This window comes from Diabrotica undecimpunctata, chromosome 8 (assembly GCF_040954645.1).
Source record: "Diabrotica undecimpunctata isolate CICGRU chromosome 8, icDiaUnde3, whole genome shotgun sequence".
NCBI lineage: Eukaryota > Metazoa > Arthropoda > Insecta > Coleoptera > Chrysomelidae > Diabrotica > Diabrotica undecimpunctata.
The window spans coordinates 105,592,812-105,613,397 of record NC_092810.1 but is presented as its reverse complement, the minus strand read 5'-3'; the positions used below and the strand labels follow the sequence as shown (position 1 = coordinate 105,613,397).

General features: G+C 32.6%; 1 protein-coding gene across 4 annotated transcripts in view; it reads left to right on the top strand.

Annotated features, from left to right (window-relative positions):
- didum (dilute class unconventional myosin) overlaps positions 1 to 20,586 on the top strand; it is a 162,624-nt gene that overhangs the window by 139,315 nt on the left and 2,723 nt on the right. For all 4 annotated transcript variants that reach the window (XM_072540690.1, XM_072540691.1, XM_072540689.1 and 1 more), the window contains exons 16-20: positions 638 to 842; positions 5,071 to 5,216; positions 11,675 to 11,874; positions 15,277 to 15,465; positions 15,593 to 15,832. In XM_072540690.1, the coding sequence (XP_072396791.1) occupies positions 638 to 842; positions 5,071 to 5,216; positions 11,675 to 11,874; positions 15,277 to 15,465; positions 15,593 to 15,832 (980 nt within the window). The remainder of the gene's footprint in view (positions 1 to 637; positions 843 to 5,070; positions 5,217 to 11,674; positions 11,875 to 15,276; positions 15,466 to 15,592; positions 15,833 to 20,586) is intronic.

Here is a 20,586-nt window from a genome sequence, read left to right as displayed (position 1 = left end):
ATGACTCCATTGGTAGAAAGAATAATCTGGGTACTTTCCATTCTCCATTGTCTTCTTATTTGTATTTCCAGATCTCTGTACTTGGCGATCTTTTCCTTGTACTTAACACGCAGATTATTGTTGTTAGGTGTCGCCACATCGATTAGTGTTGCCCGGATAAGTGTTAATAAACTTATCTTCAGTGGCCTGTGTACACATACGAGATAATATACCAAACAACAGCAGGTAAAGATTAGTGCTTCAAAACGTTAAAAAAAATTATTCACAAATGGTCAATAGGAGACGCAACTGCCATGCAAGGCATTTGGCAAAAATGTGAGATAGACGGTAGACTATATAGTAGACTTTGGAGTAGAAGCTCATATTTTACAAGAGAGATCAATAACGCTCACCGATCATATGGACTTATGATGTAATAAGAAATATGAGTAACTGGTTATAAATGACTAATAAACTGATTATAAATAATGGGGTTATAATTCACCCGAATTTTGCTTGTATCTTGTTAATATTAATTTTCATTTACATCTATTTATATCTTGTAACTTAAATGCAGAGAGTAATATTTATTTATATTATTATAATCCCAATTGGGATTTAGTGAGGTGCGTAATATTAATATTGTTTTACCTTCCAGATCTTAAGCCCCGCACTGCTGTTACGCTTCTTCCTGGATTACCGGCTTACATAATATTTATGTGTATTAGATATACAGATTATGTCAATGATGAAGAAAAAGTCAAGTCTTTACTCTCTGCCTTTAATAATTCGCTCAAAAAAGTAATCAAGAAGAGAGTCGGTGATTTCGAAACAACGGTTTTATGGCTGGCAAATATTTTAAGGTAAGGGTACACACATTCTTGAAATATGTAGAAAACTAAACTCTGGAGAATATCAACATTACCCATTTTGACGTGACAACGTCTTAAATTAGGTTGTGGCTCGGAGTCACTCATGAAAAAGTGTAACGCCCGCTCACGTCTGTTACGATGAGTCACCGAACGAGAGAGAGGCCCGCCGGACCGGCGAATGCCTTGCGTCTCTCTCCCACTCAAACATGATCGGTCCGCTGCGCGCTCAGCACTAGAGAATTAGGCGCGTTGAATCGGTGCGTGCTTGTGTCTCTGTCTTTCTCGAGCGTTCTTGTCAATAAATATTCTACCGAGAAAAAGACGTTGTCACGTAAAATCTTCGCCCGTAAAACCGACTTTACAGGCAACCGATTTTTTTATCAATATGTTTATTTGTGGAATAGTTTTGTGGCATTGGTATGAGAGAGGGTACCTATAGCGGTTTCTCTTTTCGACTTTTCTTAAAAAAATTTTGTCTAGTTTTTCTTTATATATTATCACATATACGAACAAATGTTGATTATCTGCTAATTCTCTAGATTTTTTTGCTTATATAATAAAAACATGTCAGTGCGATAGTTCTGCGAGCTGGTAGACTCATTTAAATCTGAATAGTTTAGTAGATTCTTGGTTGTAGGTCACATTTAGAAGCGAGAAGTATTAAAAACAAGTCTTTGTACAAAATTGAAAGTAGATCTACAATTTTTAATTGGAATTTGTTAGTGAATTTGCAATGTCGGTTCAAAAGATGAGTAGCAAGGTGAGAAATACGGTCTCATAGTTACTTAGTCATGCTTATTTATTAAGCATACTGGAAGACGTCAAAATTATACAAAATGGAATGTATATTTACAGAATTTTTTTTTATAAAAAAAAACTGTCATTACTCTTTGAGCAATATAAATATGTTAGTAGATATATTGTATATCTCTTATTAGTGTACAACTATATACTCTTAACTCGAAGTATTGTTCATCATATTTATTGCTTTTTTTACTTTTATTTTAAGTATATATTGTGTGTAAGGACCTGGTTGATTATGTTATGAATTGGGATGTTTGTCTTCCTAATTTGTTTCATCGTATTTATTATATCTACCTATTGCCATCTTTTGCTGTTTAACATATAGGATCAGCAAGATCCGACCATCTCTCTCTTATGGTTTATATTCCATTATTTTTTCCGGAGGCAGATAAATATAATTAAAGATGGCCGCTTCGTTCAGAATCAGAATCTAAGAACATAAAATATACAATATATCCAATATTTTTGGAGAACTCCATACTCTTTCAATAGTTTCTATTTCTATTATAGACAAATCCGTGAAACTGTAGATAACCAAAGTCTTTCTGAGAAGATAAATAGGTACAAAAACCTTTTTTTTTTTAAATTTATATCTGGAACCTAACTCCGGCTATGTCCGCGAAAACTTGAGACTCAGGGGCAGTTTTTCTGGCCTCCTACTGGAGTATCGGTAAAAAAAAATAGCTGGCATAGACGAAAGCCAGCAGGATGCACAGGCAGCAAGATTCACTCTTAGTGAAGTGGCGCAGAAGCTAAAATTTTATATAGCCAACGGCGTTGTTCACACAGCCAGTTTGTAGATCTACTGTGTCGTTAGATTTCTTGTGTCGGTTCTTATCTATTTATAACCCTCACTATTGTTGTGCAAGGGATTTTGTAGCATGTCTCTTCTTGTCTTGTTTCTTTCTTTCACGGATTTCAGGCAATCGTCATTAAATCATTGTTTTGCTGTTCCCTTTTTGTGACCTACTATTCCATCTGTACTCTTGTCAAAATTTTATGTTTTTCCAAGCAGAGTCTATGTTTTTATAATTATCTGGCTATATTAGCGCTATCTGTACAGCCTTTTAAAATTTCTGCTCTATCTTATTATCTCTCAGAACTTTGGTATTGCTATTTGGTACTATGGCATAATATTGTTGGCGTATTCTTGTGATTTTTTGGAACGCCATCTTCTTTTTTACCACAAAATGATTCGTCTCACCATCCACTCTCTTAGGCTAAGCAGATTCTACCCCTCCTGGCGTCTACCAGAACAAGATCGATCTGATTTTTTGTGACGCCGTTGTAAAAGACCCAAGTTTCTTTGTTGATTTTATTGTGTTCGAACATTGTTGATTAAATTAGTAATTTGTGGAATACTGCAAAGTCTATTAACCTTGTTTTATTATCGTTACTGATATTATGGAGACTGCAGTTACCTATTGTTGATCTGTATGCTGCTTCCTTCCTAATCTTTGCAATAAAATCTTTTAAGATAATATGCAAAATCTGTTTGAAGAGATTATTTCTCAGTTCCTCTAGTTTTTCAAAGAAGTTGTCTTCTACTTGCTGTTTCTTGTCCTCTTCCGGAGCATGGGCAGCAATCTTTATGCAATTGTCCTTTTAGCCTGATATAACAGAAACTTTCGTTATTTCGTTACTAGTTTTAAAGGTTACGACTGACCCCACAAGACTTTCCTTGAATATGAAGCCCGTGCCGAATTGGTGCCTTGTTCACTTCCGCTGAAAAATAGTATAGATTTATTAGTTTTAGGTATGCCTTCTCCAGTCCATCTCATTTCTTGTAAGGCAGTTATGTCCATGTTTCTAGATTCGAATTCTTTGACCACCTGAGTTAGGACTCTTGGCCGATATAGGCTTAGTATGTTCCAGGTTTATATATTCATTGTCCTTTGTCGTCTTTAAAGATCCGTCCTTATCCGAGGCATATGTTTTGTTTCCATAACTCGTTAGTTTTTTACAAGAAGAAATAGTTAGTCCTTTGCTTAACCCTCCTCCTTTCTCATCCTGGACTTACCCGGACAATCTGGACCTGTGGACTGTTAGCTTCTTCTTTAGGTGCTATATCTATAGCCAGACGTTGACCTTTATCATGTTTATAATTTCCTGAAATTGTTCTCTATCGGCTGCTGTGCGAAATAATTCTTCTCACACCATTGTCTAATACTACGCAGCCATAAAAGTTTCTTTCGTCCAATCCATCTCTTTTCCTTCACTTTTTATGTAATTATAAGGCAAAGTAGATGGTATTTGGGTCCTCTACTTATATGATCGAAGTATTCTGTTTTTCTTTTCTTCATGTTTGTGAACAACCGTTCTAAATTCATCATTTTTTAAGAACACGATATACATATATATCAGGTCGAAACACATGATATTTTTAGGATTCATTGATAACACTACACTTCAAATGCTTTTAATCTGTTAAGCATTGTGGTTTTTGACCAACCATATAATAAGAATGACCACAAGTGAAATTTCAGGATCTTCTTGCGAATATGTATCGGCAGGTTTCTGCTACATAAAACTGGTTTTCAGGTCATAAAATCATTAGATGATATTTCGATCCTGGTTATTATCTCTTCACCAGAGTCACAATTTACATTTAACCAGCTGCTGAGGTATTTAAAATGTTTTACGCCTTTTATTTAAGCTCCATTAAGCGAAAGCAAACATTGATCTATATTAGTCTTTCCAACCGCCATCCACTTTATCTTTGAAATATTAATTTTAAGGCCTCTCCTAAGGACTATTTACTATTATAACCTAAAAAACCTTAATAAAATATTAAAGAAAACTCAACCAATCTCTTGGCTACGGGTTTTGACTTGAAACGAAAAACAAAAATTAGATTTTAGAAAATTGAGGCAGGTCGAGGTAGAGAGTACATATAAGTTAGATGTTCTAGAACTTAGATAGGGTGGCCTAAGTTTAATGAGGTGTCCACTCAAAAAGGAGTATTCTTGTACTCCGGTCAGACTAGGGGTGAAGCAGAGTGCCGAGATGTTGTGGGCCTTCTTTCATTCTTTTAAAAGACTTCATCACAACAGAAGTATCATCAAACGGAATTCTGTGAATGACAGAATAATAATAGATCTTTTAAGGAAAAAGTGAGAAATACAACTTTCGTCCAGTGCTATTCCCCTACTGGAGTTTTTAAAACCTATACCATACTTTCTAGCGTGTTGATATTGAAATAAATAAGAAAGATATTGGCATTCCAAACGAAAACTGGAATTTATTGGTAGAACGTTGTTTCGTACATCGCTGAATGTCTTCAGTTATGTTTGTTATTTTATATTGAACTTTACTTTATTAATGCCCTTTTAAAACCGAAAGCATTTAACTGAGCTTTAAATATACATGTGTCCTTTTATTTTCCCAAAAATTAAATTATAATTTGTTCCTTTAGGCTTGTGCATACTATGAAGCAGTATAGTGGAGACAAAACTTTCCAGATAAAAAATACCCCCAAACAAAATGAACAAAGTCTAAGGAACTTTGATTTGTCAGAGTATCGGCAAGTATTTACAGACAATGCTGTTTGGATATATCATGGTAAGTATTGTATAACATATTTTGTTCTGCTTTTGTCACATCTTGAAAATACAAATGAAGATAACGTTTAATTAGCGTATGTTTGACTGCGTTTCGTTATGATTAACATTGTAGAGTGATTATAATTCGTTTAGATAAACACATATTGTCAAAAATAAGACACGAATCTTAGAAGAATACCTATAATATCCACATAGTGTAAAAAATGGCAATATTAAAAAGGATCAGCCAGAGAAACACTTAAAGAGAAGTACCTATCGTGATGCAAAATTTGGATAGAAGTTTGTTGAGACAGTATTTTTGCTTCCTCACTTAAATTAAAGCGAAGGAACATAGAAAAAAGCTCTAGGAATATATTACTTTCAAATATACAACTTGAATATGTTGTATTCTCAAAACTTTTAATTGTGTATTGTGTAATTGTCCTTGTCTAAATTGCCCTCTATTATTATATATTATATGATCACCATAAGGTTTACATAATTATTGAAAACATGTAAAACTGCAGTAATAAAATCAAAAATTTGCAATTAATCGTAAATATTGTTGGTTGGTATATTAATTATTTATATATAAATAACGTTATCGTAGTATTTATGTATTACAAATAGATTTTCTGATGTTCAAAATTTGTATAAATACTTTTACAAACACATAAGTTGGATTTATATATTATAAATATTTCACTAGCTTATTATGTATATTTTTTATTTATTTTTTATTTATTTATGTAATATAATATCAATTTATATATGTTATATTTAATATGCCAATTTATATAATTACAGAGTTTATTTGTACTAAAAACGAATTTCAGTAATTCTATCAATATTGATTTTTGAGATCCTATTTCTAACCATACTTTTGCAATTTTAAATACAGATTTACTGTTGTACTCGTAAATATATAAATTAAATTTATTTATTATTATATAGTATTTTTCATATAAAAATGCGTGCACGTCATTCAAGATTTACGACGCTAGAACCCCTCAGCGTTGCCAAAACATCAGAAGAGTTAGTAAGTGAGGAATTTTTAAAATGTCAACTATTTGTCAAACTATTATATTAACAGTAAATACACTTAGTTTTAAGATTACTGCAACACACTTAAATACATAAGAAAACATTTTAATACAAAATTATATATTCTAAATTTTAAACTTACCACTTTTAGAGCATTAATAATAAAAACGTCCCGCCATTATTTCTTGTTCAAAATAATCTATCTTTATGAAAGCCTATCAGCTTTCTACAGACTATTTAGTTGTTTTGGCATAGCACAATCACAATACACAACAATAATTAGTTTTTAACGCTATTAATCTAAATTTAATATGTATTTATAAATACAATTTATTAATATATAATATATTATGATCAAACTGTGTAAGAAATCAAAGCGGCAACACTTTAAACAATTTTACCACACGCTGAACTGTCAAAAAATTTAAAGTATTTTCGTACCAGTTGCGTACAATTGCCTAATATATTTAATTAAGATTATTATTTTGTGAAATATTAGACTTAAAGAGTCGTTTTATAAAATTTATTTTATTAATAATAACAAATATTTTTGGTTATTAATTCAATATAATTCTAAAATTCCTAATATAACGATGATTACATTTTTCTGATTATTATACCATGTTGACGCATATGAAAGATCGAACAGTTCCGTATGGGTTTCGTATTATTAGCTGTGTTAGAAAAATTTGAACTCTAACGTTGACGTTCGGAAATTTTAAATATAAGTGACGTCACTTTATTTAAATTGTGACGTGCACGCATTTTTATATATTGTTTTATGAAAACGGTTTATACAACTAGGTATTTCGTTGTAACAATATATGGAATTTAATTTACAGTAATTATTACATACAATTTTTTTTATATAAATTAGACCTTATAGCTGCACAGTTCACATTGATGCTTATATTATAGGTTATTTCTTTAATTCTCCTGAACAGAACCGTCACCATGATGATAGGGCGGTGTGTGAGGGTCAGCTCGGGTGACCTAAGTATCTTCGCTTCCACGAACTTTGGCCACCCTTTTGGACCCACTAAAAACCTCGACTGGGATGTCTGCCAGAGGGCTTCTAACCAAGAGGGGAACTAAAAGTTCAAACCTGATTAAAAAATAATCTAAAGGGATAGTGGGATCCTAAAGGTGACAAATATTTATAAAGTGGGTGCTTTATTGACAAAACATAGAGATAATTAATTATATATTATTATTATTATTATTAACATAGGGTTAATAATCGATGTAATAAAGAATAATGAAATAAAACGTATATAAGTATTTTCAGTAATCGCTTTATTGTAAATCAAGTGAATCATAATTATTAACAAAAATCTGTTTTTACAGATAACTGGAATCATCAGTCGCATCTATCAAAAACGTCTTCTCCTTTATACTTTCAGTATAGTTGCTTCTATCACGTTGTTCAATAATTTCTTTATCGCTAACCGTGTGCCGTTGCAAAGACGCGGTTGGTTGATATTTCTCAACATTATAACTACCGATCCAACTTTTAATCGAAGATTGTGAGGTGGAAATCCTGGTAAATCCAGCGAGTTTAAAAATTCAAGCGGATAGTTGACGAAATCATCTTTTTTAGTAGCCGAATCAACTGATTTATATATCCTCAATTCGACTGTAATTTGTTCTTGAATCTTGAAATTTAATTCATTTACATCTATGTTTTTTGCAGCCAATATAGCTTGTTCGCTTAACCGATCATGGTTTCTGTAATTTTGAGCAACATCTGGAAACACCTTTTTAATAAGTTCACCTTTTGATCGAGTTAACTGACAAAAACTTTGAGGAAAGTTAATGCAACCAATCAAGGTGTATATACAACTTGATTTGGTGTCGAGTTGCAAAATACACCTTGGCGTATTTTGCAACTCGACACGCATATTCTTGCTTAAGTGTAATACATTGATGTTTTCACAAATTTGAGGACTTTAAACATGGATTGAAGTTCATCAGCTGGCGTTGTTGTGGAATCATTGGCAATGTTTAACGAAAATCTCCTGCTAATAAAATCATTGCACCACCAAATGGGTTATGATTGCTTCGTAGATCTTGTCAGGTTCTATCTAAAGCCTCCAAAGATTTTTTTATGTGACATCGTGCGTTCATCCCAAACAATCAATTCACATTGCTGCAAAATCTTTGCCATTGCAGAGTTCTTCGAAATGTTGCAGGTTGGAGTTTCCTCGCTTTGCATGTTTAATGGCAATTTTAGTGCTGAATGGGCTGTTCGACCACCTTCAAGCAAAGTTGCTGCGCTTTTCCACGAAGCGAGTGCAAGTGCAATTTTATTTTGTGTGCGAATTGTTGCTAATAACAATGAAATTAAAAAGTTTTTCCTGTACCACCAGGTGCATCTAAGAACCTCCTGTTTTACTATTTGTTACTTTCATAAGTGTATCAAATACACTTCTGTTGTTCAATCAATAGTGGAAGATTTGTTTGAATTAATTCTTTCAAAGGGTTGAGATCATACAGTTTTTCTCGGTGCAACTCTTAGTTAAAAGCATCATGCATTGGACGATTGGGCGCGGTCAGGCCTAATTGAAATAATAGTTTGTTTGACATCATCAATCACATGCCCTAATCTGAAATCAATGCTTTATTGTAAATTTCTTCGCTTATTTGTATATTTGGATTTCCCCTTCTAATCCGTATTTGATACAAAATATTATCACACAATGTTATTTTTGTACTTGATCCACAAATCATTTGGGTTTGATGGGAAGCATGTAGATATGATTATAAAAAACAATGTTCATATTTGTTGAGCTTGTGATGATATTACTGCATCATTGAGAGTTTGATCCCAATGAGCGTCATTTTTTAGCAGTTGCAAACGTTGGCAGGCTTCTCTGTATGATCCACACAAATCACCATCAACAGTTCGTAAATGTTGGAATGATGTTGGGCAACGTACATTTACTAATAGCAGTCGTAAATAAAAACATTCATCATTGCTTGGATGTACTGAATAAATTCGACCAATCGCATCGGTGGAATATGTATCTGGGTATCCAGGAACTGGTTTTCCTTGTTTCCGTCGTATAAATCTCCTTGATGATTGATTCCAAGTATAATATTTTGGCATTTCAGAATATAACAATGTTTAAGCAAAAGCATCGTTTTGGCATATTTCAAAAAACTGGTTAATGTAGTAGATGGTGGCTGAGCAGCTCTTTGTACTGCGTTCTGTGCTGTAAGATATACTCTTTGTCCATTTTCTAAATGCGCAGCTAAATGAACCACAGTATGGTGTCTCTCATGAATAGGAAAAGAAAATATTAGCCAAACTGCTTCATTACTACTAACATAGCGACCCATTTGGTATTGGGTAACTTCATCATTGGAATTCTCTGCATTAATACCAATCACAGCCATATCAATCCCTTTGGTTACATATTTGCAAATGTATTTAATAGATTTCACTGAATGTCAAGATTCAACGTTGATGTACGCTTTGAAGGTCTTTGATAAACTGGGTGAATATGGAACAATCCAGCGATTATCTATTTTAATATCTTAAATTTCAAGATAAACTTGAATTAGATTAGATTATCGATTTCAATATAAACTTAATTGAAAAGCAATAAAATTCAAATTGACTCTATATTTAGTTAGAAAATATTTGTATAGGAAAAATAAAAGGCCTGTTTTAGGGTTTTCCCCAAAATTATTCGAATATTTCTCTCCTTAAAAACCATCCTTAGACTTCAAGGATCATTTAAAAAAAAAGAATTGTTAAGATTGGTTCATGCGTTGTTGAGTTATGTTCTTACCAACACATTTTGCGATTCATTTTTATATTATAGATAATTAGAAGTTATAAAAACCTAAGGTCTGCTTGCCATTATGCTAAATTCATAACTGAATTTAGTACTAAATATATCTACAAATTATGTCTTCTACTAATAATTCTTCATTAAACATATTTAATATTCCTTTGCATAAACGATTTTTTTAAGAAGTGTATGATTTTTTTTCTTAAGCTTCATTATTACAATTGAAGCTACTGCACATAATTTTAATTTCTTTTTTACCATCATTATTTACCTGTGTATTTTGTTAACTCTAATCCTAAAACAAACTTCATTGTTAGGATATCAATGCAAAATTGGTAGGTAAAATTAAGATAGTTGCAAACACAAACCCATATTTTTCATATTAATTCTACGTCTAACTAATATGTTTAGTACTAAAATTATTACTGAAATTAGCATAATGTTGAGCAGACCTTACGATGGTGACAAATTTGGCCGATATGAGCGCTTTAAACGTGACGTATATCCCCTCCCGTCAGCTACACACAACAAATAGCCTTAAAACTTAAAACATCTACTCCATAAACCGTATTCGCTCCGTGCGTGACCATGGTAGGGGTACCTTGAAACGATGCCAGCGTGCGTAGCGGCGAAATATGACAAAATTGGAGTCTTTTTACGCATAAATTTTATCAAAAATGTGTGCAAATACATATTGCGTATTTAATTGTGCTAATAATAGCAAAAATAGTAAGTGTAGTTTTTATAGGTTCCCAAAGATTACATATAAATTAGAGAAAAGAAAAAGATGGATCCGTGCTATTAATATGAAAAAGTAAATATCACGTAACATCATTTTTATGCAATTAAAATAGGAAATATTTAAATAATTTACCTTAAATGATATTTTATAAGGCTTCAAGCTAACTGCAGAGTGCCTGATGACTTTAGCTTTTATATCATAACTTTTACTATTACTGCTTTTAATTATATACTCTTTCACGTGAAAAACTTGATTTGTCAGTACTAGATTTTTCCCTTTCTTTTCCGTTTGGGGTTAAAAAGATATATTATGATGAATTTAGAGAAACCCAGTTTTTAATACTACATTTATTTTGTACATAAACTGAAAAAATATAATTAAAAAGTTAATTATTAATAATTGTCATTTTCGCCTGTATTTAACAATGTCAAACATATGTCATATGTTTAACCTGAAAATTGGTAGGTCCAAAAGTGTCAGATGAAGGCGGTAGGTGTCGCGTCAGTCACGCACGAAGCGAATAAACGAAAAATATAAAATTTTAAAATACCTAACTTTTTTGTATAAAAATTAAGATGTCAGTTTAAATAATAAATATTAAAAAATGTTAATATATATGTTGCCTTATCACAAGCACATGTGGAATAGTTCAAGGACGTTATGTTAATGTGTTGTAGTTTATTTGTACTAAAAACGAATTTCAGTAATTCTATCAATATTTATTTTTTAAAATCCTATTTCTAACCTTACTTTTGCAATTTTAAATACAGATTTACTGTTTTAAATTTAGCAAACGTTACTTAACTACGTATTATCAGGATATCCGAGGACACGCCAGTACACTACCCTAAACAAATACACTAGCATACCTAATACGTTTGTTGATTTTAGGTTTAATAAAAAATTTTGAAGAGAAGATACAGTCGCTTATAGTCCCTGCGATTCTAGAGCACGAGGAAATTCCTGGAATAAGTGGAAATAAACCTAGCGGATTTAGAAGTAGAATAGGAAGTTCTTCGAGTGTGACCAGTCCAACAGGTAGTCAGAAACCAACTGCTGCACTTTTACAAGAGCTAACGAATCATTATAAGGTAAATTTGATTACTGATAGTAGTGCTTTTTTTATGCTCTTTAGCTGTTTAAAGTTCTTAATATGAACAACTATACTGGGTGTTTTAAAAAGGTATGTCATAAATTAAATCGCGCATTTCGGAGACAAAAATAAATTGATTGAATCCAACTTACCTTAGTACAAAAGTGTACACAAAAAAAGTTACAGCCCTTTGAAGTTGCAAAAAAAAATTGTTTTTTTGCATTATCTCCTAAACTACTTGATATTTTGTAATAAAAATGGACACGTTACTTTCTTGTTCTGAAAGCATTTTTCATAAGAAAGAAACAACAAAATCTAAGCGCACAGAAAAATTTTAAGAGGGATGTGCAGCCCTAAATCCCCCCAAACTTTTGAGTACGTTCAAATCAAATGAATTTTGTGGCATCATTAGTTCTCTTTCTTTCTCCCCTTCCTTTTACCCCATCAGGGTGTCGGATTTGGGCTAGCTATTTTAATTTCCATTTACCCACCTCTTCCATTCTTTTCTGTTTCCTGCCATTATTTTCAATTCCTCGATGATTTTTGTTTAAGTTTTCCCGCCTTTACTACTTGCTGTATCCATTTTTTTCTTGGTCTGCCTCTTTTTCTTTTTCCTATGTTTTTTGCTTCATAAATTTTTCTTGTTATTCTATTGGATTGCATTCTCATCAGATGCCCATACCAGTTCATTTGTCTCTTTGCTATTTTGTTCATTATGGGTTCCTGGTTGGCCATTTTCCTAATAGTCTCGTTGCTTAATCTATCCCATTTTGTCTTTCCAACTATCCTTCTTAGATGTCTCATCTCCATTGCGTTTATCCTGCTCTTATGTTTTTCCAGAATTGTCCAGTTTTCACTTGCATAGAGCACAGTCGGGATCACTATTGTGTTATATATTTTTATTTTTGTTTCTCGTGCAAGTTTTCTTTTTCCCATTATTGGGGCTAACGCATAATATAATTTGTTTGATTTCTTTGCTCTATTTGTTATTTCCCAGTTTATTATTCCGTCATTAGTTTTTATCCTTCCCAGGTATTCGTAAGTTGTTACTATTTCCAATTCTGAGTTTTTACATTTTATCTTTATTTGATTATCTTCCTTATCTCTTTTGCCGCTGATTATCATTATCTTACTTTTTTCCTCGTTTATCTCTATTTTTAGTTCTTCTATTTGTTCTACCCATATATCCATTAGTTTCTGCATTTTATTCTCCGAATCTGCTATTAGTACTATGTCGTCTGCATACATTAAGGACTCTATTGTTACCGGTTGTAATCTGCGGTAACCTATTATTTTCTGTAGTTGATTGGTTCTGACTCTAGTGTTTCTTATCAATTCGTTCATTACTATTATGAATAGCAAAGGGCTGAGACTATCTCCTTGTTTAATACCTCTTCCAATTAAATGCTTCCGATCCCTGTTATTTTTACCCTTCCTTTTACCCCTTTGTTAGTACTTTCTATAATTTTTACCAATGCACTAGGTAAGTACGTTTATTTTCCTCAAGCATTTCCCTATAATATTTCTTTCTATCGTGTCAAATGCTGCTCTTAGGTCTATGAATGTTAATACTAGTTTTTCCCCCCGTATCTATACTTCTTTCTATTAGGTTTCTAATGATATAGGTATATGTTGTCATTTGTCGGTCTTCTCGGCATCATTAGTTTAACACATTATTTTTAAAATTTTTTTGTCTTATCACTTTTTTTAAAAAACAGTTTTTATTGAGTTACGGCCCTCTTCATTAACCTTTAAAAAATTACGTGCAACTAAATAAATGGCTTAAAGCTTAAATGAATTAACAAGTACAAAAAATGTCTATAACCTCTATAAATATAATATTACAATAAATGTTCAAAATGACCCCCATTTTCTTCAATACACATTCGGTATCGTTTTAATAGGGAAAACCGAATGCGCTGAAAAATCATATTTTTCTGACGAAATTGATTTGCAGCTTCAATTATTTTAACCCACAATTGTTGTTCGTCCTCTATTGTTACAGAATACACTTTCTCTTCCATAAACCCCCAAAAGTAAAAGTCCATTGGGTTAAGACCTGGACTTCTGGGTGGCCAAGAAATAGGTGCGTTACGACCCCTTCCAATCCACCGACCAGGATACTGCCTGCAACGGTATTCCCGGACTTCATTACTGTAATGCGGTGGAGCACCATCTTGTAGAAACCATATATTTTGCCTTATTGCAATATTCACTTCTTCTAAATACTATTGTAAATCGTTTGCCAAAAACTGCAAATAATTATCATCATTTAAATTGTTTGGAAAAAATACTGGGCCTATTAGATTGTTATCCACAATTCCCGCCCAAACATTAACTTTGAAAGTCCTTTGGTGATGAGTCGTTTTTTTTGGCGTGAGGATTTTCGTCGGCCCAAATGTGCTCGTTATGATGGTTTGTTATTCCATTTCTACTGAAGGTAGCCTCGTCGGTAAACAAAATATTTCTAATAAAATTAACATTTCGAGTATTTTTCATTAGCAATCAATCGCAAAATCCAATCCTTTTAGGATAATCTTGAACTAATAACTCTTGAACCGTTGTTAAGTGATAGGGTTTAAGCACCTGATCCTTCAAACGCCTCCAAACCCTTAGGGGAGGAATATTTAGTTGAGCGGTTATTACTCTTGGACTTGTTCCAGGGACTTCTTTTCAATGATTTCTAAAATGTCTTCATCAGTTGCATCCATTATTGGACGACCACTATTGTCAGCAACTTGCAGTTGGAATGTACCCGTTTCCCGTAATCCACGATCAATGGTCAAAAATAATCGTCTATCGGGTGTATTTCGATTGGGGTATTTTACTGCATAACGCCTTACGGCTGCTGCACTATTTCCTTGACTTTCACCTACGATATTCCCTATAGTTTATTGAAATCATAATTTAATCTGATCCAACTCACCCAAAGTTAAATGCATATCTGCCATTTCCTGAAATGTGTAGGCTATTGTAATATCAAAATTTTTAATATTAATCTCATTCACACAATAAATGATAGCTTCAAATTATTGACTATTATTGATGGAACTGTTTGTAATTATTATATCCGTAGAAACTAATTGTAATTTTATGGCCAACTAGGAAAAAACTAGTTTTTCGAAAAAGTGGTGAGAGGCAAAAAGTTTTAAAAATAATGTGTTAAACTAATGATACCACAAAATTCATTTGATTTGAACGTAGTCAAAAGTTTGGCAAAAAAAATTTTATTTTGTAACTTCAAAGGGCTGTAACTTTTTTTGTGTACACTTTTGTACTAAGGTAAGTTGGATTCAATCAATTTATTTTTGTCCCCGGAATGCGTGATTTAATTTATGACATACCTTTTTGAAACACCCTGTATAATATATTCAAAAAATCCATTTTATTTTAATTACAGATTTTGATGTATTACGGAGTGGACCCTGAAGTTATATCCCAAATATTTAAGCAAATATTTTACTTCTTGTGTGCCACCAGCCTTAATAATTTACTTCTAAGAAAAGAACTGTGCCATTGGTCCAAAGGACTCCAAATAAGACATAACTTGTCGCACTTTGAAATGTGGACGAGAGAGAAAAATTTCGACGTAAGTGTTTTTTATCAATTCTTAAGTTTGATAAGAAATTCTTCTAATTATTATAATTGCTGCATATACAAATAATACAAAATAATTCATTGATAGGTATATTAAACTAATGTACTTTTTTGTACAGGAACCTGCCATTCAATCAACTCTTCAGCCTATCATCCAGGCTGCCCATTTATTGCAAGCTCGAAAATCAGAAGAAGACGTAGCTAGTGTTTGTGAAATGTGCAGTGTCCTAACGGCTCCTCAAATTTGTAAGATTTTAAATTTATACACACCAGTTGACGAGTTTGAACAACGAGTGCCAGCAGCCTTTATCAAACAAGTGCAAGCTAAATTGCAAGAGAGACCAGATAGTGGTGCACAAGTAAGTAGACGAATTCTATTAATATCTATATCGAGTGATGGTGTGGTGCTATTACAGCATTCGAGAACAAATGTAATTATAAAATGTCCTATATTTTACCCAAAAACCAGGAAGGAAGTTATTAAAAGCTTGACTAACATACCAAGAAAAAAAATTAAACACATTCTTCTTTATATGTAGACATTTGCTTTGCTAATTAGTTTTTTAAGCCGTCTTTTATAAACCGGTTCTATTGCTGTAGCCAGTTGGCTTAGTTTAGATCTTTCATTTAGTAATGATACCAATTCCAGAATTGTAGCACAACCCTGTCTAGTAGAGGGTACCATATGTTTCTGGAGTTACTTAAAAGTCTCCAAAAAGTGTTTTTTGCGTGCGATTCAAAGCCTCGCAGTCATGCAATATATGGTTGATTTTGTTACGTTCTCAGCTGTGTGCATTTTAAGTCTTGATAAAAGAGCTTTACATATTTTTACTTGTGCTTGACAGGGTATATTTTCGGCTTTTTTGGAGCTGATCCTTTTTTATCAAGTTGATCAGCTTTTTTATTATTATGTAAAACCCAGTGACCTAGAACCTATACCAGTCTGACACTGGCATGTTCCGCCAGTCTGTCGAGTTTGCCTCAGAATTTTCACACTAGCCTAGAGTACATCTTGGCGCTTTTAAGAGCCTTTATGACTGCTTGGTTCTCTGTGCATATATTGATCCGCTGCTATTAATCTGCAGTCCTAATGATAATTTCCCTTGTATAGTGAAGATTACAAAAATCTCTGCCTGAAATACAGAGGCATATTCTCCTAGCGAAATAGAAATGTTTAAATTTTCACCACTACTAAACATTCCTGCACCCGATCCTTCTGCAGTTTTAAACCCATATGTGTACCAGGTAAGGGCAGTCTTCGTCATGCGTTACCTCTCCCTCATTCCTTTCGTGATTAAATATTTACTTGGAAAGATACTTTGGGCCTAAATCTGGGTATCATATGGTCATTGATGTGCTCTTCAGAACCCGTGTGATTCCAAGGCATTACACCTTGTCTAGTTTGAGGATAGAACTACATCTTTGGCCACGTTACCACTGATGCACATGTAAAATATATTATGTATTTGAGACTAAAATACAATTATTATTAGTAATAAAAATTAACTTTTACATTTGTCTTGACGTTTTGATCAACAACTCAAAAATTCGAAAATCGTTCTCAAACAAAAATATCAAACAATGAGTTATTTTAACCTATAGTTGCTTATTAATTGACGCTTTGTTTTAGTCAGTTTGACAGGTGACTTTCTTGGTCTTGATCTTTTAGGCAAATAGCCGTTTTTTTAGTTGAAATTCTAAGGGGGATGTACCCTCGGATTAATATCAAATTCTGATTTATGTGTATTTGTAAAGATTATTATCTCTTTCCTTATTTTAATTTATTAATATTGGTATAATATTGTTGCTGACTGTTTCTTTTAGTATTGCCAACTAGACTCTGCTACATTCTGTTGATGGGTTTGCTATATATTTTTCTTCATTAAGTAAGATGAGGACTGCTTCTTTGATTTTTTCTCTTTGCAGTCAGCTTCTCTTGCTTAGTGGTGTTGTGGTTTCTCCTGCCTAAAAATTGTGGCATTCACAAAGTATTTTATAAGTTGAACATAATAAATTTCAGTGTATTTGTTATTTTAAATGTTGTTTTCTTTTTAATTTTTCTGATAAGTCGTTTGCATAAGGTATTATTTTCATCTTCGAATCCCGCCTTGTGAGCATTTCTGGATTGCTTTTGTTGTTGTTTCCTTTCTTCAATCTTGTGAAAATCTTTATTTATAAATGACGAGAGATAATCATTTTTTGGGCTCTATCATCTAATCATTTGATAATTTCGTTTTTAATATTTATGTTGTGGTTTAATTGATATGTGTTGTTGTGGATTAATTTTCTATAGACTTTGGTTGCATATCCTCTATCCTCCCAACACACATAGGAAAGTTAGTGAGTTGTTTTTTCTTTTTCCATGGTAAATTTATTTGATTTTTTTTACCTGTTGAAGTCTATCAAAAATTTATTCAGTAATGCTGGTCCATGGGGCCAAATGGATAACACATAATCCACATATCTCCATGATACCGTGGGTTTTGGTCATATTTTTATACAATGTCTTGTTCGAATTCGAATAATAATAGAGATAATGAAGAGCCCATGGTTAGTCAAAAATTTTGTTATAAATCATTCTCTAGTTGAACATTCCATTTGACCCTAGGTTGATGGAAGACCGAACAAATTGGAAAAAAGTTGTACAGTCAGCCAAGACCCACCCAGGGTTGTAGCGCTACGTGATGATGATGATGATTCTCTAGTTGAAAATGTTATCTGAGCTAACTATTATTATCACCATGATGGCTGATACATTCAGTTTATCGACATAAGCTATTTGGGTCTGTTCGGATCTTTCCATTTACTTCTGTATAAATGTAGCTATTAGTTGGTTTATGTCATAATGTTTGCAATAAATGTATCTGAAAATAATAGTCTCCACACCTCTAAGTGACCATCTGCATCTCCCAAGTACTCGTCTCATTACATGCTCCCGGTAAATGCATAACAAAGAAGCTCGTGTTCTAACATTAGCAGCTGTAGCTTTTTAAGACTATTTTTAACGATTTTTTCTATGAAAATATCCTGACTGAATAACTAAATCTGCAAAATATTCAGTTGGTTCAACATCACTCGCTTCATCTTCGCTCTAATGTATATCGTCATCAGATCAACTTTGGTCACGTTCTTCATCAGCAAATTGCTCAGAGTTAATTTCATCTTAGCTGAGAATCCACTCCTCATCTGGAACATTTTACTTGCACTGTCCTCAGCACCAGTGTCCATCAGTTCTTTACTCAATATCTCCTTAAGTTCCGGATCCGTTGGTTTTAAAATACGTCCATGATGCCAAAAACCAGCTATTCTTGTTACATACTGTCTGGTAAAAAAATAACTGTTATCAGAGGTATGGAGCTACATCCCACGTGACGGTACTAAGAAACTTCTGAGAAGGTACTGAGAAAATTAGAAAAAAAATCTAATGTTAGGAAGGTACTGGTAGGGGCGAAGTGGTGCCTGAATAAATAACTTGTCAGTACAAGTTTGTTACCTGCCTGGGTCAATATGACCCACCTCTCCAGTTAACGTTTAAAGTTTGGTTGAGAATAATAAACAACGCTATCGGTTTCAAAACATAACCTATCAACAATTTTCGGTAGAAAATGTTTATCAGTGCGAAAATCATTTTTCTGTGCTATATTTATTTTGCCAACAAAGTTTTGGATCGAAATCAAATTGATCATTTGTTGCAAGGAAAGGATTTTACTTTATAAAAAAGGCGAGTCTCGAGCTTTTATGGATAAGATAAACAATAAACCAAGTGAAAAATATTTAAGACCGGACATGATTATGGAAGTATTTTCCATGCTGATCACAAATCCGTTGTCAAAATAAGTTTATCTATATCTGTTTACAACTTGTACCGTTTTTATCAATTTTCTCAAATTCTAAAGGTATGTCCATCTTGACAATTTTTGCTGTACTAACTTTAAGTGCTGAATCAGAATCCATCTTCAGTTTTTCTGTATTAGACTACAAGCCCATGGGACATTTTTAATGGTTCATTTGAACCATCATGAATCACATGTAAATCAATACTACAGTATGTAACAATAACTTTAGAAACTGTACTGCCAATTCCTATCGGTACACAAAGGGATTCGCCTTAGATTTCTCACCTCTATTCCAGCCAAAATAGACGGCGTTGCAAAAAAATTAATCTATATACCAGTTCAAAACTTTTTGTATTACAGTAGTTTGACCTACTGGGTCAAATTACTGTAATTAATTTCTGACCAAAAATTTTATTTCGTTCATTTATTTTTTTAAAAAAATACGCTGCTCATGACGTATATGCATATTTTTTTTTATCAAATTTAAACTAATTTTTTCTTAATATGATGACATAAGTTTTCCTGAGAAAAAATGATTGAAAATTAGGGTTGCCAGCTGTTAAAAACGCTAGGTATCAACGATAAAATTATTGACAGCTACCGCGCAACGCTACTGTTTTAAAGTGTCAGTTATGTTGGATTTTAATATATATATAAATATATACATATATATATATATATATATATATATATATATATATATATATATATACAGTATACTCCCTCTATAACGAACACGGTTATTACGAGGTTTCACTTATAACGAGATACATTAGATGTCCCGTGAAATTTCTATTAATTTTTAACCGTCTATAGCGAGGCAAATTTGGTTATAACGAGAGAAAATAAGATCCAAAAACGTGTTTTTTACGTTTTTAGTCCGGTTGTGGCTATAAATAAATACCTTTTCAAACAGCCCCTCAATAAACTTCTTTACAATGAATAAATACAACTGTTTCACATCTTTAGAAAATATATGATGGAATGATACTGGACCATTTAAAGCAGTTAAAAATGACAGAGTTCTTAAAATTGTAGAAGCAATAGTTTATGTTATCCTTGAAAATACGGTTTATACATTATGTAGTTGGAAAAAAATATAAGTACAGCTTTTTTGTTTTAACGTATATCATTGATAAAAGTAAACAACTCTTTTATGTTTTAATATATTTCATTGACAATAAAAGTAAATAACTTTTTTTCAAAAACGTCATTCAAACAATATTTATTAGCATCTTATATTGCTCCGAATGGCTTCACTATAGAAAGTTAATGGT